This window comes from Amblyomma maculatum, chromosome 4 (genome assembly GCF_055883805.1).
Source record: "Amblyomma maculatum isolate TAMU_Amacu chromosome 4, ASM5588380v1, whole genome shotgun sequence".
NCBI classification, from domain to species: domain Eukaryota; kingdom Metazoa; phylum Arthropoda; class Arachnida; order Ixodida; family Ixodidae; genus Amblyomma; species Amblyomma maculatum.
Window position 1 is genome coordinate 97,654,972 of NC_139347.1, and position 26,190 is coordinate 97,681,161.

Here is a 26,190-nt window from a genome sequence, read left to right on the forward strand (position 1 = left end):
AAGTCGAGGGGTGGCAAGCCACCGGGCATGACGAAACCAACTGACAGTGTGCGTCCGTGGCAGATGGCCACCTGCGATTTCATGGGGCATTTCCCCAGTAACAAGCAGGGGCTCATTGCTGGAGAATCCCCCTATGGGGAATGCCAGCCGTGCCTACATTGCAGACCTGAAGGCCTATGCGTAACGGTCTGACAAGCTTGCGCTGGTGCCCATTGTCACCACAAGCAAGCGCCGAGGCACACCCGATGCGGTGGAACGCAGCCGTGCCCCGCACCGGTACAAGGTGAGGCGACGTTCACCTATGTGATTGATGCCGGACGGCGGGCCTTTTCCGCAACCGAAGGCATACCTCTTCACCGAGCGAGCTTGCTCGTTCAACCCTACCCGGAAGCAAGGTTGGTCTCTACCTTTTCTAGCTCGCTCAGTTCCAGCCTTTGTATTTTATTTTGTTTTTGTGTCTCTTTTCCCATTTTTCGCTTTCTTCTGTTTCCGTTCATGCTTCTTATCTTGTAAATATTGTACAGTGAGTGCCTTATTTTGTACAGCGTGTCTTCACTCATCTTCTTGGAATTGCGAGGGCTGCTGATTAGGCAGCCCCGACGCGCGGTTTTTTTCTGTGTGTGTGGAAATGAAGTTGGGGCCGTTTGGGGACGGGGAGCATGACGATGCCCCTTTCACCCAAGGCCGCCGCGGTTGCGAAGGTGCTCGGGACAGGTTCGCCGCTGAAGGTCGGCATCACCCTTTGTTTGGTGTGTGAGTGGCTGTGCGTGTGCGTGCCTGGGCGTGGAGGCGACGACGTCGCGCCATGTGTGTTTGCCGGCGTGTGCGGAGCGCGGTGGAAAGGAAGCCCCGCGCGGTCTTCCCATGTGCGCCTGGGATCGCCACGGAGTCACGGACTTCCCACACCCGGGGCCCCTCCGGCGTGTTCGCTGTCCCTGCACCTAACCTGTACCAACCACCGACGGAGATCGTTTGCAGCCAAGGATGAACTTTGGCCACCCAGAAGTCAACGCGCGGTGAGTCACCGCAGATTCCCTAGCTGCACCGACGAACTTTGGAACTTCTGTACATAGTTGTGTTTGTACATAGTTGTTCTGTACATAGTTGTGTTCTGTACATGATTCTGTTCTGTACATAGTCGTTGTTACTTAGCCTCCGGAACTTTGTACATTATTCTTCATGTCATCTTGTTGTTTTTTTTTTTTTTTTTTTGTGCGCCTTGCTGGTGTTTGTCTTTCTTGAGTGTCTGTCTTCGATATCTTTCTTGCTGGAACTGAAGTGTAGTTCACTTGTTGCATGAGGATAGCATTCTTTTCCTCATGCTGGGGACCTGCCGCGTGCTTTCACTGATGGGTAGGAGGGCAATTAAGGAGAGGAGGATGTGGGATTCGGGCTTGCTGCGGCTGCCCTTTGCGCGGCCGCCGCCCGCTTCCCAGTTGTTCTCCCCGTTCCCTTTCTCCCGCCTGAGGCGGCGGAGAGGGGCTCGAACGACTTGTCACTGTCGTTCGGGCCACAGCTCCGCCCTGGCGTCCCAGTGGTTGTTCTCATTGGCGCCTTTTGGCGGGAACACGGCACCGCTTCGACAGCCGCGCTCGCGCGACTGTCCGAGCGGAGCTCAGAGAGAGACCCCTCCGAGACATCGCAAGGTGCGTACGCAACGGTTCTTGTCTGCCGGCCTTTGTCCGCGCAGACCAGTGTGTACTCGAGTTCGTCTGCTCCGGGTCGTACCTGAGAGCGCAACTCGAGCCTGTCGATCGTGATCCAACGATCCGCGACAGGCGTACCTTGCGGTGGTTGCCCACACTCTCTCAAAGAAACCCTTTGGTCACTGCGAGAGAGATCACAGCACGCCCTTGCGTGCTTGCGGCGCGCACTCCGTGTCACTTGTGCGCGCAGGGGAGCCTTGCTCCTCGCGCGCTCCCTGACACGGTGACTGAGTACGTGCGTGTATGTGCGTTTGTAAATATGCGTGTGCGTTTGTAAATATGTGTATGTCTGTGCGTGTGTTTGTGTGTGTGCCGCTGGAGGATGGCGTTTCAATAAACGTCTCCTTTGTGAACTTGGAGGTTGGTGTCCTTGCAGCGAAGTGCTCTCCTCCCGGTGGAGGTTGAGTGCGCGCTGCAGTGTTTCAGTGCGCGCGCGGTGACGGCTGATCGGGGCTTCGGCTCGCGCGACGCTCGAACCCGCGGTGGTTGGTGGCCTATGTCCACGTAGAAACCACAACTGGCGCCCAACGTGAATTGTCCTTGGCTTCATGAGTCGTTGGACAGCACATCGGCCGAGCCGGTCGCCTTGACGATCAAGCTCATGCGCCATGCCTGCCGCCCCCTGCGCGGCACTCGGCAAAGGCACTGAAACACGCTACATGGTTCTTCGGACCACCCTGCGGTGCGACCGTTGACCATATGCCTCCGCTGTTTCAGCTTTACGCCGTTGCGGAAGCAATGTGCGCGACGCCGCCGCTGCCGGCATCTCCGCACAACAGCACCCGTACCCCGCTTGCAGTCATTTCTGTTCGGGGAACGGCGAGGCGTCGGCCGGGCTCCCTCTGGAAACCGGACCGAAAGCGCGCTCAGTTGGCTGATGCGGCTCCTTGAACTTGCGAGCCGGCTGGCGCGCCATTCTCTCTTGGTACAGCATTTCGACTTTTCGGTGCAGTATCTACAGGGGAGAACGAACGTGGTACTGACGCGCTATCCCGTGCCCCACTCGCCCGCGGCGGCGTCTTTACGGACGGCGGGCGAAGGGGGCGAAACAGCGGACGAGCCGCAGAGCGGCACGGAGGGGACGCCCGCAGACGGGTTCCCCATTCCGCTATCCGGGTAAGCAGCGCTTCGCAAAGCAGGCGAGGGTGAAAGCTCTTTGTGAGCACATCTGAAACGCCGATGCCAGCGGAAGTTTTGCTGCGAACCTGCGGGGGGACGAAACCAGGCTCTCCTTTGGGATGTCTGGGATCGTTTTCGGCCATGAAGAGCTACGACGGTCCAGCAAAATGACCCGTTTTGTCGCGATGTCAGCGACGGTCTCTGGGAGACGAAGCGCCGTTACGCTGCTTGTATTGCAGCGGGCGCAGCGCCGTTACGCTACTTGTATTGAGCGGGCGCAGGGGGGCACGAGCCAGCGTGTGTCGCGGCGTGCTCCGGGGATTCATGTTTGCTGGGCCATGACGGGCTCGCGCTGAAATACATAGCCACGGATGATGAGTCCATGAACCATTTGAAGTGGCTATTCCCCAATGTCTGAGCGGCGCTCTGTTGCGTTCTCTCACGACAAACCATTGGCTGGTCATCTGAGTGGCTCCAAGGTTTCAAGAAACTGAGTCAATCGGTGACTGCAGCCCGGCATGAAGCGCGACATTTTCCGCTGTTGCCGTTCCTGCCATGTCTGTCAAATGGAGAAGTCGAGGGGTGGCAAGCCACCGGGCATGACGAAACCAACTGACAGTGTGCGTCCGTGGCAGATGGCCACCTGCGATTTCATGGGGCATTTCCCCAGTAACAAGCAGGGGCTCATTGCTGGAGAATCCCCCTATGGGGAATGCCAGCCGTGCCTACATTGCAGACCTGAAGGCCTATGCGTAACGGTCTGACAAGCTTGCGCTGGTGCCCATTGTCACCACAAGCAAGCGCCGAGGCACACCCGATGCGGTGGAACGCAGCCGTGCCCCGCACCGGTACAAGGTGAGGCGACGTTCACCTATGTGATTGATGCCGGACGGCGGGCCTTTTCCGCAACCGAAGGCATACCTCTTCACCGAGCGAGCTTGCTCGTTCAACCCTACCCGGAAGCAAGGTTGGTCTCTACCTTTTCTAGCTCGCTCAGTTCCAGCCTTTGTATTTTATTTTGTTTTTGTGTCTCTTTTCCCATTTTTCGCTTTCTTCTGTTTCCGTTCATGCTTCTTATCTTGTAAATATTGTACAGTGAGTGCCTTATTTTGTACAGCGTGTCTTCACTCATCTTCTTGGAATTGCGAGGGCTGCTCATTAGGCAGCCCCGACGCGCGGTTTTTTTCTGTGTGTGTGGAAATGAAGTTGGGGCCGTTTGGGGACGGGGAGCATGACGATGCCCCTTTCACCCAAGGCCGCCGCGGTTGCGAAGGTGCTCGGGACAGGTTCGCCGCTGAAGGTCGGCATCACCCTTTGTTTGGTGTGTGAGTGGCTGTGCGTGTGCGTGCCTGGGCGTGGAGGCGACGACGTCGCGCCATGTGTGTTTGCCGGCGTGTGCGGAGCGCGGTGGAAAGGAAGCCCCGCGCGGTCTTCCCATGTGCGCCTGGGATCGCCACGGAGTCACGGACTTCCCACACCCGGGGCCCCTCCGGCGTGTTCGCTGTCCCTGCACCTAACCTGTACCAACCACCGACGGAGATCGTTTGCAGCCAAGGATGAACTTTGGCCACCCAGAAGTCAACGCGCGGTGAGTCACCGCAGATTCCCTAGCTGCACCGACGAACTTTGGAACTTCTGTACATAGTTGTGTTTGTACATAGTTGTTCTGTACATAGTTGTGTTCTGTACATGATTCTGTTCTGTACATAGTCGTTGTTACTTAGCCTCCGGAACTTTGTACATTATTCTTCATGTCATCTTGTTCTTGTTTTTTTTTTTTTTTTTTGTGCGCCTTGCTGGTGTTTGTCTTTCTTGAGTGTCTGTCTTCGAGATCTTTCTTGCTGGAACTGAAGTGTAGTTCACTTGTTGCATGAGGATAGCATTCTTTTCCTCATGCTGGGGACCTGCCGCGTGCTTTCACTGATGGGTAGGAGGGCAATTAAGGAGAGGAGGATGTGGGATTCGGGCTTGCTGCGGCTGCCCTTTGCGCGGCCGCCGCCCGCTTCCCAGTTGTTCTCCCCGTTCCCTTTCTCCCGCCTGAGGCGGCGGAGAGGGGCTCGAACGACTTGTCACTGTCGTTCGGGCCACAGCTCCGCCCTGGCGTCCCAGTGGTTGTTCTCATTGGCGCCTTTTGGCGGGAACACGGCACCGCTTCGACAGCCGCGCTCGCGCGACTGTCCGAGCGGAGCTCAGAGAGAGACCCCTCCGAGACATCGCAAGGTGCGTACGCAACGGTTCTTGTCTGCCGGCCTTTGTCCGCGCAGACCAGTGTGTACTCGAGTTCGTCTGCTCCGGGTCGTACCTGAGAGCGCAACTCGCGCAACTCGAGCCTGTCGATCGTGATCCAACGATCCGCGACAGGCGTACCTTGCGGTGGTTGCCCACACTCTCTCAAAGAAACCCTTTGGTCACTGCGAGAGAGATCACAGCACGCCCTTGCGTGCTTGCGGCGCGCACTCCGTGTCACTTGTGCGCGCAGGGGAGCCTTGCTCCTCGCGCGCTCCCTGACACGGTGACTGAGTACGTGCGTGTATGTGCGTTTGTAAATATGCGTGTGCGTTTGTAAATATGTGTATGTCTGTGCGTGTGTTTGTGTGTGTGCCGCTGGAGGATGGCGTTTCAATAAACGTCTCCTTTGTGAACTTGGAGGTTGGTGTCCTTGCAGCGAAGTGCTCTCCTCCCGGTGGAGGTTGAGTGCGCGCTGCAGTGTTTCAGTGCGCGCGCGGTGACGGCTGATCGGGGCTTCGGCTCGCGCGACGCTCGAACCCGCGGTGGTTGGTGGCCTATGTCCACGTAGAAACCACAACTGGCGCCCAACGTGAATTGTCCTTGGCTTCATGAGTCGTTGGACAGCACATCGGCCGAGCCGGTCGCCTTGACGATCAAGCTCATGCGCCATGCCTGCCGCCCCCTGCGCGGCACTCGGCAAAGGCACTGAAACACGCTACATGGTTCTTCGGACCACCCTGCGGTGCGACCGTTGACCATATGCCTCCGCTGTTTCAGCTTTACGCCGTTGCGGAAGCAATGTGCGCGACGCCGCCGCTGCCGGCATCTCCGCACAACAGCACCCGTACCCCGCTTGCAGTCATTTCTGTTCGGGGAACGGCGAGGCGTCGGCCGGGCTCCCTCTGGAAACCGGACCGAAAGCGCGCTCAGTTGGCTGATGCGGCTCCTTGAACTTGCGAGCCGGCTGGCGCGCCATTCTCTCTTGGTACAGCATTTCGACTTTTCGGTGCAGTATCTACAGGGGAGAACGAACGTGGTACTGACGCGCTATCCCGTGCCCCACTCGCCCGCGGCGGCGTCTTTACGGACGGCGGGCGAAGGGGGCGAAACAGCGGACGAGCCGCAGAGCGGCACGGAGGGGACGCCCGCAGACGGGTTCCCCATTCCGCTATCCGGGTAAGCAGCGCTTCGCAAAGCAGGCGAGGGTGAAAGCTCTTTGTGAGCACATCTGAAACGCCGATGCCAGCGGAAGTTTTGCTGCGAACCTGCGGGGGGACGAAACCAGGCTCTCCTTTGGGATGTCTGGGATCGTTTTCGGCCATGAAGAGCTACGACGGTCCAGCAAAATGACCCGTTTTGTCGCGATGTCAGCGACGGTCTCTGGGAGACGAAGCGCCGTTACGCTGCTTGTATTGCAGCGGGCGCAGCGCCGTTACGCTACTTGTATTGAGCGGGCGCAGGGGGGCACGAGCCAGCGTGTGTCGCGGCGTGCTCCGGGGATTCATGTTTGCTGGGCCATGACGGGCTCGCGCTGAAATACATAGCCACGGATGATGAGTCCATGAACCATTTGAAGTGGCTATTCCCCAATGTCTGAGCGGCGCTCTGTTGCGTTCTCTCACGACAAACCATTGGCTGGTCATCTGAGTGGCTCCAAGGTTTCAAGAAACTGAGTCAATCGGTGACTGCAGCCCGGCATGAAGCGCGACATTTTCCGCTGTTGCCGTTCCTGCCATGTCTGTCAAATGGAGAAGTCGAGGGGTGGCAAGCCACCGGGCATGACGAAACCAACTGACAGTGTGCGTCCGTGGCAGATGGCCACCTGCGATTTCATGGGGCATTTCCCCAGTAACAAGCAGGGGCTCATTGCTGGAGAATCCCCCTATGGGGAATGCCAGCCGTGCCTACATTGCAGACCTGAAGGCCTATGCGTAACGGTCTGACAAGCTTGCGCTGGTGCCCATTGTCACCACAAGCAAGCGCCGAGGCACACCCGATGCGGTGGAACGCAGCCGTGCCCCGCACCGGTACAAGGTGAGGCGACGTTCACCTATGTGATTGATGCCGGACGGCGGGCCTTTTCCGCAACCGAAGGCATACCTCTTCACCGAGCGAGCTTGCTCGTTCAACCCTACCCGGAAGCAAGGTTGGTCTCTACCTTTTCTAGCTCGCTCAGTTCCAGCCTTTGTATTTTATTTTGTTTTTGTGTCTCTTTTCCCATTTTTCGCTTTCTTCTGTTTCCGTTCATGCTTCTTATCTTGTAAATATTGTACAGTGAGTGCCTTATTTTGTACAGCGTGTCTTCACTCATCTTCTTGGAATTGCGAGGGCTGCTCATTAGGCAGCCCCGACGCGCGGTTTTTTTCTGTGTGTGTGGAAATGAAGTTGGGGCCGTTTGGGGACGGGGAGCATGACGATGCCCCTTTCACCCAAGGCCGCCGCGGTTGCGAAGGTGCTCGGGACAGGTTCGCCGCTGAAGGTCGGCATCACCCTTTGTTTGGTGTGTGAGTGGCTGTGCGTGTGCGTGCCTGGGCGTGGAGGCGACGACGTCGCGCCATGTGTGTTTGCCGGCGTGTGCGGAGCGCGGTGGAAAGGAAGCCCCGCGCGGTCTTCCCATGTGCGCCTGGGATCGCCACGGAGTCACGGACTTCCCACACCCGGGGCCCCTCCGGCGTGTTCGCTGTCCCTGCACCTAACCTGTACCAACCACCGACGGAGATCGTTTGCAGCCAAGGATGAACTTTGGCCACCCAGAAGTCAACGCGCGGTGAGTCACCGCAGATTCCCTAGCTGCACCGACGAACTTTGGAACTTCTGTACATAGTTGTGTTTGTACATAGTTGTTCTGTACATAGTTGTGTTCTGTACATGATTCTGTTCTGTACATAGTCGTTGTTACTTAGCCTCCGGAACTTTGTACATTATTCTTCATGTCATCTTGTTCTTGTTTTTTTTTTTTTTTTTTTGTGCGCCTTGCTGGTGTTTGTCTTTCTTGAGTGTCTGTCTTCGAGATCTTTCTTGCTGGAACTGAAGTGTAGTTCACTTGTTGCATGAGGATAGCATTCTTTTCCTCATGCTGGGGACCTGCCGCGTGCTTTCACTGATGGGTAGGAGGGCAATTAAGGAGAGGAGGATGTGGGATTCGGGCTTGCTGCGGCTGCCCTTTGCGCGGCCGCCGCCCGCTTCCCAGTTGTTCTCCCCGTTCCCTTTCTCCCGCCTGAGGCGGCGGAGAGGGGCTCGAACGACTTGTCACTGTCGTTCGGGCCACAGCTCCGCCCTGGCGTCCCAGTGGTTGTTCTCATTGGCGCCTTTTGGCGGGAACACGGCACCGCTTCGACAGCCGCGCTCGCGCGACTGTCCGAGCGGAGCTCAGAGAGAGACCCCTCCGAGACATCGCAAGGTGCGTACGCAACGGTTCTTGTCTGCCGGCCTTTGTCCGCGCAGACCAGTGTGTACTCGAGTTCGTCTGCTCCGGGTCGTACCTGAGAGCGCAACTCGCGCAACTCGAGCCTGTCGATCGTGATCCAACGATCCGCGACAGGCGTACCTTGCGGTGGTTGCCCACACTCTCTCAAAGAAACCCTTTGGTCACTGCGAGAGAGATCACAGCACGCCCTTGCGTGCTTGCGGCGCGCACTCCGTGTCACTTGTGCGCGCAGGGGAGCCTTGCTCCTCGCGCGCTCCCTGACACGGTGACTGAGTACGTGCGTGTATGTGCGTTTGTAAATATGCGTGTGCGTTTGTAAATATGTGTATGTCTGTGCGTGTGTTTGTGTGTGTGCCGCTGGAGGATGGCGTTTCAATAAACGTCTCCTTTGTGAACTTGGAGGTTGGTGTCCTTGCAGCGAAGTGCTCTCCTCCCGGTGGAGGTTGAGTGCGCGCTGCAGTGTTTCAGTGCGCGCGCGGTGACGGCTGATCGGGGCTTCGGCTCGCGCGACGCTCGAACCCGCGGTGGTTGGTGGCCTATGTCCACGTAGAAACCACAGTCCATACGATTTCACGCAATCAACGCGCGCGGATGGCGCACCGGCGCTGTTACTGTTGTGCCAATGTGTTATGGTCGATGCGGAGGATGCCCGTCGCGCTCGCGCTCGCGAGGCGCGACGTCAGCGTAGGCAAGACCCCAGTGTTCGCGCCGCCGAGCGAGAAGCCGACCGGCGGCGCGGCAAAACCGAAGAACGGCGGGCCACGAAGGCCTTGCAGCAGCGAGAGCGGCGCCGGCGACAACGGTTAGAGGGCGGACCTAAACCTGCCGTCTCAAACGAGGTTCGCGCTAGGAGGGCCGCACAGGAACGAGCTCGCAGGAAGCGTCTGCGCGAAGCAGCTTCCACCCAGCCGACAGCCCACTCCGATTGTAGTCTTACTTTGTCCCATTGTGTAAGTATTACTATGCAGAAAGGCAAGCAGCTTTGAAAGCTTTTGAAGTGAAAAGCTTCACTAGGCTCGGCAACACCGCGCTTCGCGTGAGCCGGAGCCCCAGATTTGCCACTTCTGCGTATGCGCGAAACCGAGTGACGTCATGCATGGCGCAGGTGACCGCCGTCGCCTGACCTTTGCCACCGTTTGACCTTTCGCCGCAGCCGTGTGCATTTGTAAAGGGGGTATATATAAGGTGCACTTGCTCATAGAACAGGAACAGACACTCGCCATGGAAGAGGCAACGGTCCGGCGGCGCAGAAACACGGATCCAGAAGTGGTAGCTTGGGAGTTGGCTAAAAAGCAACAAAGATATGAAAAGCACAAGGCTAGACGAGCGGCTGAAACGCCAGAAGTACGAGAGGAACGCCTTGCTAAACGGCGTCAAAAGGAAGCCGAACAGCGCCGTTCGGCAATGTCAACTGAGAGGAGCCAGGTGATCGAAGACGGTGAAACAAGTTGTACTTCGGGAGTTGCTGAGCAGTTGCGGAGAAAGAATGAAAAGGCCAAAGCTAAACGAGCAGCTGAAACACCTGAGCAACGAGAGGAGTGTCTCGCTAAACGACGACGACAAGAGGCTCAAAAGCGGCTTTTACCCGCGTCTACTACCAGTGTCAACAACCAACAGAGTGAAGACGACACAACTACAAAAGAAGAGGTAAAGACTCGCCGCTACACAGACTACATGTTTAAACTTGGTGAAAGTGCCAGTGCGACCAAGGTTTTCACAGTAGACTTTATGATCAGTCCGTTCGGCTACGTGTGTGGCGTTTGTGAAAGACTATGGCATTTGCGGGATCTTAAGCTTTTCACTTTGAAATATTCAGGCTTAACCTTAGCTAAGCCACAACTAATTTTTGTTTCACTGCTCTGCAAGTGCAAAGTAAAAACAAGAGGCCGAAAATTTAGTATCTTTTTTATTAATCTTGCCGTTTGAAAACTGCTGCAACTCATGTCCCTTGTTGTACCGAAGATGCCAAGTTTGGTAAACTGCGTGTTGCTCATATGATTGCATGAGAAGCAAGCGTAATGATTTACTTGTAGTATATATAGGTAGCCATTATTCATAGATGTTTTCCACCAAGAAGGTCACTGGCCGTCTTTTACAATGTTTGGGCAATTGCTGTGATTTTCCCACTTACGAAAAAAGTTTCATCCCATTACAAAAATTCATTGCTGTTTATAATTTTATGCTTTATTAAGAATAATTGTTGGTAGAAAGGGGGTGAGTAAATAAAGGGCATATAAATCAGTACTTATCTTCAACATGTCTGCTTGCATGTCGTTTGTGGGAAAACTGTTACACCAGAAATAGAAAAAGGGTTGATCCCGATGCCCTTGACAACTGCTAGCTGTGTCACGCTGGGATATTAAGCTATAAGCCATGAGAATTGGTCAGCATTGTTGCCAGATGCTAAAACTGGCAGCTCGTTCATCGTTTGGAATGGCAGGGAGACGTTAGTAAGGAATGATCATGCCTAGTTTTTATACATGTAGCAGATTATTCGCATTTCAATTTCTTCATCAACATAGCTTCAGTTGTACTTCTGCGGTAGGTCAGTGGCTGGGGTGCTCAGCAGCCCAAAAGGAAGTGTTCAATCCCAGCCACAGCAGCCATATTTCGATCGAGGAAATACGCAAGACCTATAGTGTACTGTGTCAATGCATTTTAAAGAATGTCATGCAAAGTTTATTTGGTGCCCTCCACTATGGTGCCTCTTTCCCTCCTTTGTTTGCTTTCTGGGCCATTGAGCAGTGCACCAAGAACCTAGTTATGCATTTCCTTTCTTCAAAACCAGTTCTCATTTTGAAATCTGGGGTTTAATGAAAGCCCGTCCGCTTGTGTGTATTCATGGCGGAAAAGCTTTGAGTGCCGAGCAATCGTTTAATAGCATGGACTTTAGGACCCCGCTACAGGGACCTTGTTGACAATGAACCTTGTTGATCCATTCATTTTGAAGGTTGTCCTCATAAAAAGACCCGAGTGTCTTTTTTTATTTAACAGTTGGTTGGTCCATTCTAGTTCATTGGGCGGGCTGGCATAACAAGTGGAATGAATGAACACAAAAAAAATGAGTGCTATTATATTTTCTCCAGTCCCCACATGACAAACTGCTGTACTTACATTGTCACATCTAGTGTTCATTTGTTTCAGCAAAAAAGAATTGGTTGCAAATTGTTTAGTTTAAACGTGCAGGTGTAATACACTTGAAATTATTCATGTTCATTAAAGCTCTGTATAGTCAGGTAATGCTTTCAGTCACCAAGGCAGCTGTACCAGCAGCTGCTCCTCCTGCCTTTCTCTAACTCTCGGGCCCTGATATGAGCTCCAAGTTACAATCAAAAATGTTTGTGCAGTGCATTGCAAAAGGTTCTTTTCAGTCAGGTTACTATTATTGGCAATTTTCACGTTGCACATATGACTATTCTTGAACAGCCAGCACCTTTTCTGGTATCAGGGGTCAGGAATAGCCGCCAAGGCCTGTAGGGCCTTTTTAAAATTGCAGAGAGTGATGCTTACATGGCTGCTATCAGGTGACTCAGTGCAGTAGCCAAAGCAGTCGCTTCAGTGTTGGGACGCGCGGGCTTTAGCAGTGCTGAATGTTGTTCTCTGGTGGTGTTGCTTGTCTACTCCAACTTGCCTATAACAGTTCCATTAGTTGGATAGGATTCAATGGAAGAGTAAAGTGTCAAATACACTCCTGCAGAAGCCCTCCAACCCATGGCTCCAACTTATCATCATGGATTCACTGTTGACCGCGTTGCCCCTACAAAGCTAGCACTTAGTGCAAGCCAACTACAGACTTTTCCACTGTTGCAAATTGTTCCTAAAGACTGTGCTGTTTCCAGCCACGAATAAAAATACTTTTCATAATTTTTAGCTATGGGAATAATGCGTTGACCAGAGAAAAAGTGATGCGAATGTGAATAAATGTTGCACATTTAAAGTGCGGAATTGTTGAAGTGCTCAGAGCTTTGTACTTCAGCGTTGCCCTCTCCATTGCCACTGAAACTTTCTTTCCCACTTCAAGCATTCAAAGGGAAGGCCAATTGCTTGTGTGGTTCCCGAACTTGTGACTTTGTACTGCAATAGCGTTGCAAAACATAGTATTATCAATGAATGACATCTTCATTGTTCCTCCCTGTGCAAACTGTGGCCACTGCTCATGACCCACTATCGTCGCTGAGGGTCTATAGATGCTCAACCACCTTTGCTTGAGAGGGGTGCCAGTTTGATGGCTCAAGTTGCTTTATCATATGCTGTTGACGGATATGATGAGGCTGCTAATTAAAACTAAAATGCCTCTACTTTGCACTTTCAGTAACCTCGTGCAACTTTTGGTACTGGAGGGCAAGAAAAATGTTGGCATAGTGCTTCATTCCATATTGGCTCTGGTGACAGAGGGACGGCTTGTCTTATGTGATAATGACACATATTTACCTGAACACGGACATGTAATTGGTGGAGTCTAATATAGCTGGTTTTTTGTCCTCATGTCATCGCTTACGTCGGCATGTGATCAGCCATTGACGTGCAACCTGTATTGTGCTGTCTAGATGGTCTTCACACATTCCTTATCCTTCTCTGTGTTGTCAGGTGATTTAACCATTTGCTTGGCTGTGTGGCTGCTGAGTGCCCCTAGCTTTGCTGCAAATGCACACAGCTTTGCTTCCTATGTGGGATTTTACTTGTATTTTTTTTTTTTGGGGGGGGGGGGGGGGGGGGGGTTGGTGCAGGGTCATTGGGGTTGAATTGAGTCTGGACATTGGTGCAGTGTTGGTGTTGTAGCAAAGTAGCTGTGCCTTCTCTCAAAGCCACATTGGGACAAAAGCATTTACGTTTTTCTCTTGTAATTGATAGTGTGTAGTGTGAAGCAGAACGGCCACAAAAATACAACGGTAATTAGTGAACTTATAAAGGTAGAAGAGCATCTAGTCTCAAAATAGAAGCCTTACGCATATTTCCAATTTTTTTTTTTTTTTTTTCTGGTGATGGCCAGGAGCGTGCCCCAAGCTTCCAGAAAGAAGAGAACCTGGGAGCAGTAGTGGGTACCTGTGCTGCTTGCGGCTGTGCCGTGACTTCTCTTCCTGTGCCTGGAGTTAGCACGCAGACGGAGACTAAGCAGGAAGGTGAGCATGGTAATTCTCAGTTCTCGGAGCATGGTAATTGATGACCCTCAGCTTCAACACTTTTCTCATTTTTGCAGCAACGCAGACACCAGCATTCAAGATTTCAAGAGGAGCTCAAGCTTGCAGTCTAAATCTCAAGAGGTCTGCAGCCAACATGGCCACACTTTCAGGTATGAACAGAGTTATTGTTTCTTGCCAGGTTTCTGAAACTGTTTATTTCTGGCTGAAGGCTTGGTTATCACAGTTGTCTTAGTACCCATGTCAGACGGGTGGATGTTGCCTACCTCTGTGTTAGATGACGGCTTCATGCCACATTTCAAGCTTAGCTATCCAAATCAAGCCGTTGTGTTCAAAGGTATGCTCGCTGGGTACACGTTAGCTTGAAATATGTTCGCGTGTTCATTTATTTGGACCTCTGTTTTGCTAAACTTGGAAGGTAGAATTCACATCACATCTGCTTTTGGATTAATTTGCATTTCCTTTATTGTAGCAGTCTTGAAGTTGGCTGAAGCATGCACCTCAGTGTGTGCTGTTGCATGTGAGAAAATAATCTGGAAGAAAGTTGCAGAATATGGTGAATGGCTCAGGTCAGGTGCACAGGAGAGGGCATGTGTGATGAGCAATTACAGCATGCTGTCTATTGGCATTGCCCTCCCCAAGCGTCTAGTGATTGTGTTATTTTTTATGGAGTTCAACAACTCTTAAACATCCACAGCACATAAGGACTTCACGGTTTGTTAGCATCGAAATGTGACTACCATGGCCAGAGTTAAGATGCCGGGCCGCTGCGTTGGAGGAGGGCACATACACCAAAGCTCCTCCTTCCTGCCCCCCCCCCCCCCCCCCCGCTTTTTGTTAGTTTTAGCCTTTTTTCAAGTGAACGCGTCCAGTTGCTTGTCAGAGTTGTCTCGTAAAAAAAAGACGAATGACGGTAGGTTCGCAGCGAAGGAACGTGACCTGGCGAGGTGTTTTGTCAGGTTGTAAAGCAGAGCAGGTACGGACCTATTAGTGTTTTAAAGTGTTTAATGTTTAAGAGTGGGGACAATAGGACGCGTTCCGTGGTCATCTGCATTTTGTCGCGCACTGTGGCTCACTGCTTGGACTCTTTTTGGCGAAGTTGCCAAGATCGCTGTGGGTCATTTGTAAGTATATTCATTGGAAAGGTTGCTGATGGATCGTGCACCGAGATTATGTGCAAACGGGGCTGATCTGAGAGAAAGAGTTAGCGACAAAATGGGTGTCAACTTCTGACAAAGTTGTGTGCCTTGTGGGTGCCACCTTGCACACTTGGCCAAGTCGCTCTGTTTCGTGACCTGTGAACGGCTGCATCAAGGGTTGGCTGAAAAGTTTCGGGGAAGCAGTGAAGACGACTTTGGCATTTAAGGCCACTTCCTCACTGCCTGTAGCAGACAAATGCGTGCGCGGGAATGTTTTAATTTTTTTTTTTTCCACTTTGCTTACAGCCGGTGGTGCCTATGTGCCACCCCTCCATATTAGTTGTGAGGGCGGCAGCTGTGTGTGTATTTGTTATTTGTTCTCCACCCCTGCTTTTGAGAGAGTGTCTGAGTGCTATCGTTACAAAGGGAAAGTGTGTACGACGTTGTGGAAGGCACACAATGCTGACGAGGCAACCTCCTCGTGGGTGTCAACGTGGTATTGGCTATTTTGAAATTTAGTTTGTTATTCTGATTGGCTAAAGCGTGTTACTGTGTATGTTGGAAAAGACTTAAGCGAGTGATTTGGCTGGCTGCCGGACTGGGCTGGCTGATCAGGTTGAGCTCCAATGGGGCGAAGTGTTCTGAGACAAGAGCAGCGCCAGTACCTGTCTGACCTAGTGTAACCTTCCAGTTAGATCTTTGCAATAAAACGTCCCTAGTGCCCGAAGTGTTGTCCAGTCTGTTCCCTGCAATGTGTCGCTGGATCAGTGAACTAGCGGGAACTCCATTGACTGATCCCATCGATCAAGGTTATCCATCATTATCATGATTGAAATTTAACTGCCAGGATCGAATCTGGCTATCCCAGCTGAGTTGTTGATCGCCTTAACCTCAGGCCTGCTGCAGCGGGATCAAAATGAATGTGTTAGGGAAGGTACAAGATTCTGGAGAGTGTAGGAGTGAACTGCCAGGATCAAATCTGGCTATCCCAGCTGAGTTGTTGATTGCCTTAACCTCAGACCTGCCGCAGCGGGATCCAAATGAATGTATTAGGGAAAGTACAAGATTCTGGAGAGTTTAGGAGTGAAGGTGAGACATATTTTAGAGAGAAGGAAAATTTCAGGGAACCACAACCATGGCACTAAAAGGGTAGCAGAATGGCAAAAGTGGTATGCTCAGAACAAAGCAGATCAGTAAGGTTGAAAGCCCAGAGTTGAGGCCCAGTACTTGAAAGGGGGGCTGCAAATAAAGCAAGGCTGTGAGGTATATTGGGGAGCAAGCTGGCATGTATGGAAGGCTATTTCATTGTGTAGCATTGGTTTTTAGCGCAGGATAAAATTCAGTGCGAAGGAGTGACACAATGTTTTAATGGCTTTACAACGTTAGCCAAGTATATATATGCATGCTCTTTATCGCTTGTATGCACAGTATGGGACATCCTGCTACCTGAGCGCCCTGAGAAATAGCTGAAATCACGCGTGCAGTATTTAGGCTTCTCCAGAAATGCCCGTTTGCTGATGGTGTCAGAAAGCAGCAGTCAACTGCAGGAGCGGAAGGGAAGTGGCAGCCAGATCGGACACTGCATTTCTTATTGGTTGGGTGCCCTAATTGGACTTCGTTCCTTTTTACTCGGAAAGTGAATCCTAAATAAGGTGTGTGCTGTAAGCTTTTTTGGCAAGAGACAAAAAAACAAAGGCACAAAAGTGAGGGCTTGGGGTGAAACCATATTTCACTTCAAACTTTTATTGTGGTGAGCACTGTTGTTTAAACCGCATCGATAAGGCAGTGACAAAAAAAAACGCCAGTCAACACACCTTGGGCAAAAAAAGTGAAGAGAAAAGGCTGAACAAGAAGAGGAGGGGGAATTCATATGCACCTTTCAGTGCTTCCACCCTTACCTACAAAGGAGCATTGAGGAAACACCCCTCATTGAGTTCGTTGCGTGTGCTCACATAGACTGAGGAACAGCGTTGCCAAAATACGATAGTATGGTCCGCTTCCACAAGGCAACAATTGCACGCAAGCTTACTCTACATGTGCACAGGGCGTGTGGTTGGTTTATAGCACCCACTCTCACTGTTAGGCAGGTGAAATGTGGGAGTGAGATGCATTTTTCAAGCGTAAGCTCTTATACACGGGGTGCAACTTTGGATTTAGTCTCGCTGAGGTTCCTAATTACTTTGACCTAATTAAGTTTAGGTGTTCACTGATACTATGCCTTCCTTTCCCCCAAGACTATACTTAAAAAAAAGTTGCAGAATGAAAGGCAGTACTAAAGGCATTATCGCAGCTACTCTTAAGGCGAGGCTTGAGCGTCCCCTTATTTGAATTCGTCAAGTCATGTACAACCTTGCTAAGCCATGCTTAAACCCCCACCATTTTTTTTTTCATTGAACCTTTTTGTTCTGAATTTTTTTGGTATACACGCTTCGATTTCAGTCGTTTTGCACTGTTGTTTGAAGCGCGAGGAATCCATTTATGCGGGGTAATTGGCGGTGATTAAAACAGTGTGGTACCCCATTAAGTATCTATTGAGATCCTACAATGCACGAATGCAGTGGTGCCTTGTTTATGAAATGTTCCTTGATACTATCGCTCCACAAAAAACTAGCTCAGCTTGGAAAATTTTACAGCACTTAGTAATCACCAAGTCTGCATAGACATTGAAAGAGCCATATTGGGATGCTTTTCCCGAGTTTAATGAACATTTGGTGAAGCTTTTGGTAATGCAGTTAGTGGCCTCTTTTTGCAAGGCTTATTTTTAAGCATCTTAGTTGTTGTTCTTGTCTTATCTGATGCTTGTGACTGTCTTGTCCCAAAGAAGTGGAAAAAAAAGTAGCCATTTAGTTCTTGCATGTGCTGTCCTTTCTGTGCCTGGGCTTAGTTTTGTGAGTATAACTTTAGAACATAGCTGTTTTCTCATTCTATATTTCAGGCTATTTTAAGCAGTCACCTGGGACAAGTTGACAACTGGCTTTGCGGTGGTTCCGTGCATGTGCAGTCGTCATTTCTCGGGAGTGACTTGACGTTGGACCTGAAAAAAGCGAGGCTGCTGTGTGCAAACAAGTGAAGGAAACCATTCGTGACACCAGCGCACGTCCTGGCAAGCCCGAATCTTCATCCATGGCTGTGGCTTGTGACACCTTTCGCACGTGTCGTCTCTATCAGTGGCCGACACCCTTACGCCTACGCCTATCAGTGGAAGCCCAACAGGGACGATGCATTGGTTTGTACTGAACATCAAAGAATGCTTGTATTTAAAGTGTGTATATCTTGTACAGTCAAACCCAGATATATAAAACCTAAAGGGGATCGATCGCGAAATAGTTTGATATATCAATAATTCGATATACAGAAATTGGCTTGAGACGTCGCTTGCGATAGTGAAAAATGATGCCGTATTTGTTGCGTAATCAACCCATTCACATAATAAAACAACCCTCCACTTTTGCCGCCGAGAATTTGACCACGCGTGACTTGAAAACGTCATGCAGCCAACGATTGAAGGTTATGCGACCGTCTTAGGAGAAGTTACACCTTCCGGTGCGTGGTGCGGAGTTCGATATGCGACGCAGTTTTCCTATACTTTTACAGGGGATTTTCAAGGTGATATTTCGTGAGTTCGATGTAACCAAAATTTGAAATGTCCCGAGTTCGATATATTTGGGTTTGATATATATCCGGGGTTCGGCTGTAGATACATCTGAACTGATCACATCACTTCACGCTAGTTTTCATGTTTGCTTTATAGCTTTTATTTGCAGTTGTTGTGCCAATTTCTGATTGCGCAAGATGTGTGCCGTGGCCTGCTTATGAACGTGCATTCAGGGCTGTTGTATTATTTCTAGTTTGTTGCATGCAAATTCAGACCTGTGGGAGTATCAAACTATGCTCAACTGCAACTCATAATTGTGACACATTTTCTCATAACTTAGGTCATCTGGCATCCTCTGACCACTGACCAAAACATGCTGTGGGATCATGAAAATGAAAAGACCTTCTTTCTTATGGCGTATGTTCAACACTCCAATGTCAAGGAGATGGGATTTATAATTTTAGTTTGACATTGAAATACTTATAGAACAAACTAATGTGCCAGCTTGTGGTGAAACTCTGCCATTATCAATCTATCCCACCACTTGATCCCAGTACCACACCTGGGTGGCGCTGTGGTTAGGGCACTCGACTACTTTGCCCAAGGATACGGGATCAAATCCTGGCCTCGGCAGCCGCTTTTTTCGATGGAGGTGAAAAGCAAGGGGCCGGTGTGTTGTGCGATGTCAGTGCTCGTTAAAGAACCCCAGGTGGTCCAAATTTTGGAGTCCGTCTCCGTTTTGGAGTCCGTTTTGGAGTACGGCGTCTCTCATAGTCTGAGTTGCTTTGGGACGTTAAACTCCACAAACTAAACCAAACCAAAACTTGACCCTATTTCTGTAAAATATCACTTTATTTTCTTGAGTATGAAGTGTTCTTTTTCTTTTTTTGAGGAATGCTTATGTTTTGTTATGGTGTATGCTGTCTCCAGTGCGTTCTTCAGCTAAATGCAACGCTCTCTTAGCATCACCAATTATGTGCATTTAGCTTCTGTCCCTAGATGGCACTACAGTGTTTTTCATTTCAAGGATGAATCGGGTACCATGGTTCACTAAAACTTTCATCAAAGCATATGTCCTTGTGATGCAGTAGCATTGGATGGGGAAACTGAACTAGATGCTACAGTATACTAAAAATGGGCGAGATTTTTATCAGTGGTCAGTATGCCACTTCAAGTTGAATGGGCCTTAGCCAGCCTTGCTAAGAACAAAGCTAGCGGAATTGATGGCATTCCAGCTGAGTTGCTTCAAAACCTCAACCATGACGCTGTTAACATTCTGCATACATTATGTCAGAAGATTTGGACAACCCTGCAGTGGCCACAGGATTGGAGGAGGTCAGTTTACATACCCATTCCAAAGAAAGGCAGTGCCAAAGATTGTTCCAACTACCGCACGATCGCGCTTATTTCGCATGCTAGCAAGGTGATGTTGAAAATCCTCCAAGGTAGGCTGCAGCAGTATGTGGATCGGGAGCTTCCGGACGTGCAAGCTGGGTTTCGCAAGGGCAGAGGATCTAGAGACCAAGTTGCCAACCTTCGCTGGATCATGGAAAAAGCAAGAGAGTTCCAGAAATCCATCTACTTCTGCTTTATTGATTATGCGAAAGTGTTTGACTGCATAAATCACAGCAGACTGTGGCAAGCTCTCCAAGAGATGGGAGTTCCAATTCACCTCATCTGTCTCCTCAGGAACCTGTATGAAGGGCAAGAGGCCACAGTCAGAACTGGGCATGGTCTTACTGATTGGTTTCCGATTGAGAAAGGAGTGAGGCAAGGCTGCATACTCTCGCCCTGCCTATTTAACCTATATGCAGAGTGCATCATGAGGAAAGCCTGTCTGGACGAGTCTTCAGCTGGAGTGAAGATTGCTGGAAAATGTATCAACAACCTTAGATATGCGGATGATACCACTTTAATGGCAAAAAGTGAAGCGGAACTCAAGAGACTTGTGATGCGCATACAAGAAGAGAGTGAGAAGTTTGGGCTTAAACTGAACATTAAAAAGACAAAGATCATGGCGTCTTGCCCTATCAAGTCCTGGAGCATCAAGGGACAAGAAGTGGAAGCTGTGACAGATTTTCTTTTCTTGGGCTCCAAGATTACCTCGGAAGGAGACTGCAGCCATGAAATTAGGAGACGGCTGCTTCTGGGAAAGAGAGCAATGGTTAGCCTTGACCGCCTAGTAAAGAGCAGAGACAATAGTCTGCAACCAAGATCCGTATAACTCGTGCTATGGTCTTTCCAGTTGTGATGTATGGATGCGAGAGTTGGACTGTTAAAAAGGCTGACCGCCGAAGAATTGACGCGTTTGAATTGTGGTGCTGGCGAAGACTCTTGAGAGTTCCTTGGACTGCCAAAAGATCAAATCAGTCAATATTGTCGACCATAAACCCTGACTGCTCACTGGAGGGTCAAATTCTAAAGTTAAAGCTCAGCTACTTTGGTCACCTGATGAGAAGAGAGGAGTTGCTGGAGAAAGATTTGATGTTGGGAAAGGTTGAGGGTCGCCGGAGAAGGGGTAGGCAGCGAATGCGATGGTTAGATGGCATCCTCGAGGCACTGCAGATGAAGTTATGTGATGTTAGGAAGATAGTGAGAGACCGGAAAGCGTGGCGTGACATTGTCAATAGGGTCACGAAGAGTCGGACACGACTGAACGACTGAACTGAACTGATGCCACTTCGGCAATGTACAATCACCATCACGCGCGGTGATCGTAGTTTCCATCATTGGAATGCACAAAATCGGGTTGAAAAACTGGTTTAAAAATTATTGGTAAAAATCTCCTGCTCTATTTCAAACAAACATTTTGTGGAGCCGACATTTTGTGGAGCCGAGCACCTTGGACAGCAGTTCAGTAGCATCAAAAAAAGAAGAAAAAGAGTTTGCTGTTGTTTGACCAATAGCCATCTCGAGTAGAATTGCGGAAGCAACGAATTACGAAGATTTGCTCTCCTAAGACGATCAGCCTCTGCTCGGCTCAACTTCTCCATGGCTGACTGCGCCGGTACTGGCGCGGTGCCACATACATACACCCTGCGCATGCGCAGTAGCTCCGGCGTATCATGACGTCACTGAGCATGTGCGGCGTGGCGAACGCGGCACCTCTGAGTCACTGTGCCGCAGAGGAGTCGGCGGGGGCTCCGGCGCGCCAGCTGTGCTCCGTGGGACGTCACTCCCTTTTGGCACATGCGCAGCTGGCGTGGCGGCCGCGACACCTCTGAGTCATCCGCACAGCGGAGGAGTCAGCTACGGCTCTGACGCAGCTCTTCAGCTGTGCTCCGTGTGACGTCACTTGCTCCTTGCACATGCGCAGTTTGGCTCATCGGGGCCTCCGCGAAATGGCTCACCGACTAGCGTAGTGTTGCTTACGCAACAAAAAAAAAAGTGAGTGCTTAAAGGTTGTTTCTTTAAAAGGCTTCAGAAAAAACCTGTGGGTCACGTTGACCCTCTTTGCCACCTAAGCATTACTGTTGTGTCAATCATACTTCAGTGATTGTATATTGAACAAGCACTGAAATGAAGTTTTGCAGTTTAATCTAATCTCACCAGCTAGCTTGATTTCGTGCCATAGCAAGTGCACCTGTCCTCGGTATTTGTGCCAAAGCATCACTCATGCTCCCAAGCAGGGATTATCTTGCCCAGTATGTAATGAAAAGAGTGAGAAGCTTCTGTGCACGTTCTCGTTATTTTCTCCAAAATGAGGTACAGCCTGACTGATGTGATAATTCACGACATCCATGATTGAATGAATGCTAATGTGAGGCTACGGCAGCTTCGTGAAGGACATCATAACCTTAATATTAAGTGGCTATGGTAGAGGTGTCTGTGCCTCTTTCGAGCCGTCTGTTTTTGTGTGTGTTTGGTGTGTCTGTGTGTGTGTGCTTAAACTATAGGCTTTACTTGGAACTTAAACATAGTATCTAGAGGACAGACCAGTCTGTTTGCAGCTGTGATTTTTAAGTTTGAAGTGGATTTTGTAATAGCTTCTGTATATGCTTCAGTTTCCTTCACAAGCCCACTTAGCTCATCATAAAGGGAGATGACAGAAGTTATTTTTAAAATTTGGCATTATGCCTCTGGCTATTGTACTTGCTTAGAAGACTCACTGGCATCAGGTCGGTGTGAGAGAGAGCTGTATCTTTGCCAAGGCTTCCTCCCCAGTTTTCACTTGACATCATCCTGGGTGTTGCTAACTATGCAGCATCAACTGGGCTTTGTTGGTAATCTTCAGGCGACTACCGCAAAACAGGAAGTGTTGTAAAACCTTTTTTCCCTCTCTGTTCTCCCTGAACTGTTCACAGCCTCACTTTGGTCTCTGCAGTCTGTGCTCTACTATCATTAAAACTGGGCATCTCTAATGCAACTGTTATATGAGTCATGTTCTCATCTTTGTTCTTTTTCACAGTTTTTTTTTTTTTTTTTTTTTTTACTGGCTCACACAGCTCCACACTCCTGTGTTACCTTTGACATTGGCTCAAGCTTAAAAATGCAAGGCTATGCTGATGCTTGAATCATTCACAAGCGAAAAAATGAAATGGGCTGTTATGCTGGTCATGGTCTCAATTACTGATCTGCTGTTTTTGTCCCTGTAACTTGCCATGTGTTGTGCTTGGCCCTGTGGCACCGATTACATGCGATCCGGCTTTCACTATATGAACTTTTACATTAAAGTATTTATTCCATCAGATCATCAAAGCAGCCGGAGCAACAAACTTGGGTGACGCACATGTCAACATTGCATTCACTTGACGGACTAATACTAATTTTTTTTTTTAGCAGCCCCGCCGTGGGGGCTGACTGCATGGTTACGATGCTCAACTGCTGAACCCAAGGATGTGGGGTCAAATCTCTGCCGCGGCCGCGGCCGCTGCTGTTCGGTGGAGGCAAAAAGCATGGTGCTCGTGTACTGTGCAATGCCAGTGCACATTATTTAAGGAATGCCAGGTGGTCGAAATTTCCAGAATCCTCCACTAAATAGCCTAAGTTGCTTTGGGACATTAAACCATAATTCATTTTTCTAGTAAGTTAGACTTGCATTTTTGTTTGCTGCCTTTTGTTTGATGTTAATTAGTTGTTGTTTTTTTCTTTTTATTATACAACAAAATCTTCCTTAGTGCATGCATGCAAAGTAGTTGAAGCATTCGATGGAGGAAACCACCACCTTATCAGTTTTAATCTCTGATGTTCAGACAACCATATTCGAGATGAGTACTAGATAAACTTACAGGGGTGCAATCGGCTTTCAACAGTTCTTTAGGGCCATTTGATAATTTGAACTTTAGGGTGATGGGCTACATAGTCATAGTTTCTCTTAATGAATAACATGCACATTTTAATTTGTTTCCCATTGTGGTGGCTCAGCAGCTGAGCCAGGTCACAAGATTTGATCACAACTGCAGCAAAGGAATTTATTAGAGGCAAAGGGCCCATGTACTGTACAATGTTGGTTATTGTTAAAGAACCTTGAGTTGTCAAAGTTATCCATAGCCCTCTATTATAGTGTCTTTCAAAGTCAAAGTTGATTTGGGACGTTGATCATCGTAAACCAACAGTTTAGGTAACGACACATAAAGACACTAAGGGGAAGAATCATTGTGCCTTTAGGGCATAGATGAAAATCATCAATACGACACTTACATAGCAGGGTCAAAGCTGGCTTGGTTTAATCCTTTGCTATATTGCTTGACATCTGGAAGGCTCTTTTTACTTTATGGCAGTATGAAACAATCTGTTCTCACAAAGAAATACTTTTTTGGTTATTTCTTTGCCAAAGTAGAAAATGACTTTTTGGTTTAAGGCAACAAGAAAACTAGTTAGAAAACAGGTGAAAATGTGTTTCTACATATAATTCTGGTGCAATCATTAATTCAACCCTCATTTTCCTTTTATACCACAGCAACCCTTGCAGTCATCATTAGAGTGTTACTGAACAGAGGAAAACCTACACACTCGCACGGCATTTATGTATTTAATATATACAGGGGGCAATGCATTCTTCGGAAAAGCTTGCCCTCTGTGGTGTAGGTGTGGCCTTGACAAGAGGTGTCCACTGGCACTGAGGATAGCGGAGCCAAGCGCAAGTGTGCATCATGTGGCTCTACTTGCATGCTGCCTGTGAAAAGGCCTATATTCTCTCTCCTGCCCTCTTAGGCATTATATCTCTCTTATATGAAAACACAGTCACCGAGCCTTCTCACACCTCTCCATTCTTAAATGTTTGTCTTAGGTAGCTGGACCTCTAGACACAGAGGCCGCTCTGCTTGAATGTAGTTGAACTGTATGCAATGGTGTGAGGTAGGATATATGCAGTACTGTTTATCTTGGCGAGGAATGTGTTGGCCCCAATAAGCAGCATGGTCAAATAGGAAGCTTTCAATGTCGAGTAGCAGGCCACTAAAGGCAGTGGTTCATTGGTACAACAGCCCACTTCCTAGCATTGCTTTTGCAGATGTGCTCAGGTTGCACGCAATGGTTGACTCCCCTTCTTGCAACAGCCGTAAGACTGATCCCACGATGATTCTCGCACAGCAGCATGTGGTTATACGGACTGGAGACAGCAACGGGGCATAGTTAAATTGTGTCTGTGTATCTCTTTAGCGATGTCCAAACACTTCATTTTAGGGCATTCAGATGTCTCCAGGAAGCCATCTGATAAAACTTTTTATTGCACTGCTAGCTCAAGGTGCACTGGAGGAAATGAGACTTGACAGGCTAGCTGATTCATGGTCTTTGAAATACGTAAGTGCTTAACAGTAGTAGAGAGAGTCACAGTTTCTGTTGTCTGCCTCTATCCATCTATTTCAAACAGTATTGAAGGAAAACAGCTTTCTGCAGTTTGAAAAGCATTCTCAGTGTGCTTTCTGGCCTAGAAGCTGCAAACTGCATTATCATCTGTGTCAGAGCCTACTGGTCAGGCTAAAAATGCATAGTTCAAGTGAAGTCAGCTTTTTTTAGTAAACGGATTTTCCTGCTATAATTATCAAAAATTCTGCAAAGCTTATACACTTGGAGATTTTATTGAAGGCTTCGTTTCTGTAAATGCAAGCAGAATTCAGCAGATTTTAATAACAGCTTCTGTGGAACTTTTGTCTTATCTCTCTACAATTTTGCCCTTTTCATTTGTTTATAACCTCTGGGAGAAGTGTATGCTACAGTTTCACAAAGCATTCCAAAATGTTTACGTTGCCTCAGAAAAGGGTTTATCAAGTGATTCATCTTCCACTTATGACTTTATATGATTTATCACGAAAATCTAAACATTTTATTCACAGCACCACACGTGCGAAATTCTAGTCAAACGAGTAGACCAGACAGACTCCTCTTTTTATGTGTTTTCTCTTAGGGGCACCTTGCATACTGAGGTGTTGGCACTTGGCGCCATCACGTACCCTTAGCCCCAATACTGAAGTTGTCATTCACACCGTGGTGATAGGTTGTGGTGGAGGGTAGAAACAATGAAAGTTGGCGGTTGGGACAGCAGTCAAGCTTTGGTTGATGGGTTTCTCGTTTGTCTGGGGGCTTCGAGGCCTTCCTCTGTGTACAACGGTGAATCAGAGGTGACAGAATGTTAGGAACCCATATTCTATTCATGGCATACGGAAAATTAGCAAAAAAGAAAAAAAAAAACAAGCCGATTGGCCCCTGAAAAGCGGTCGTACCGAAATGAAACTGATGCCACAGAGAACGAATTTTTCAAGTTTTTTTTTTTTATTGTCCACTTCATGAACGACTAATCATTAGCCAACCTGCTCACTTTTGTCATTGTAAAAACTATCAAGAACTGCGTTGGCAAGAACTCTAAAGCCAAAAAGAAATGCAAAAAACCAGAGACCTT

At 49.2% G+C, this 26,190-nt stretch overlaps 1 protein-coding gene across 5 annotated transcripts in view; it reads left to right on the forward strand.

Moving 5' to 3' along the window:
* LOC146191744 (uncharacterized) overlaps positions 1-26,190 on the forward strand; it is a 181,853-nt gene that overhangs the window by 140,624 nt on the left and 15,039 nt on the right. For 2 of the 5 annotated variants that reach the window (XR_014706697.1, XR_014706696.1), the window contains exons 2-4: positions 13,472-13,601; positions 13,679-13,771; positions 17,694-17,984. Coding sequence is in view for 3 of the 5 variants with exons in the window: in XM_084602261.1 (XP_084458387.1) it covers positions 9,703-10,128; positions 13,472-13,601; positions 13,679-13,771; positions 17,694-17,725 (681 nt within the window). In the remaining 2 variants the exon portion in view is untranslated. Of the gene's footprint in view, positions 1-9,442; positions 10,129-13,471; positions 13,602-13,678; positions 13,772-17,693; positions 22,720-26,190 lie in introns of those variants that run through there. The other 3 variants (XM_084602260.1, XM_084602259.1, XM_084602261.1) reach the window with 2 other exon arrangements.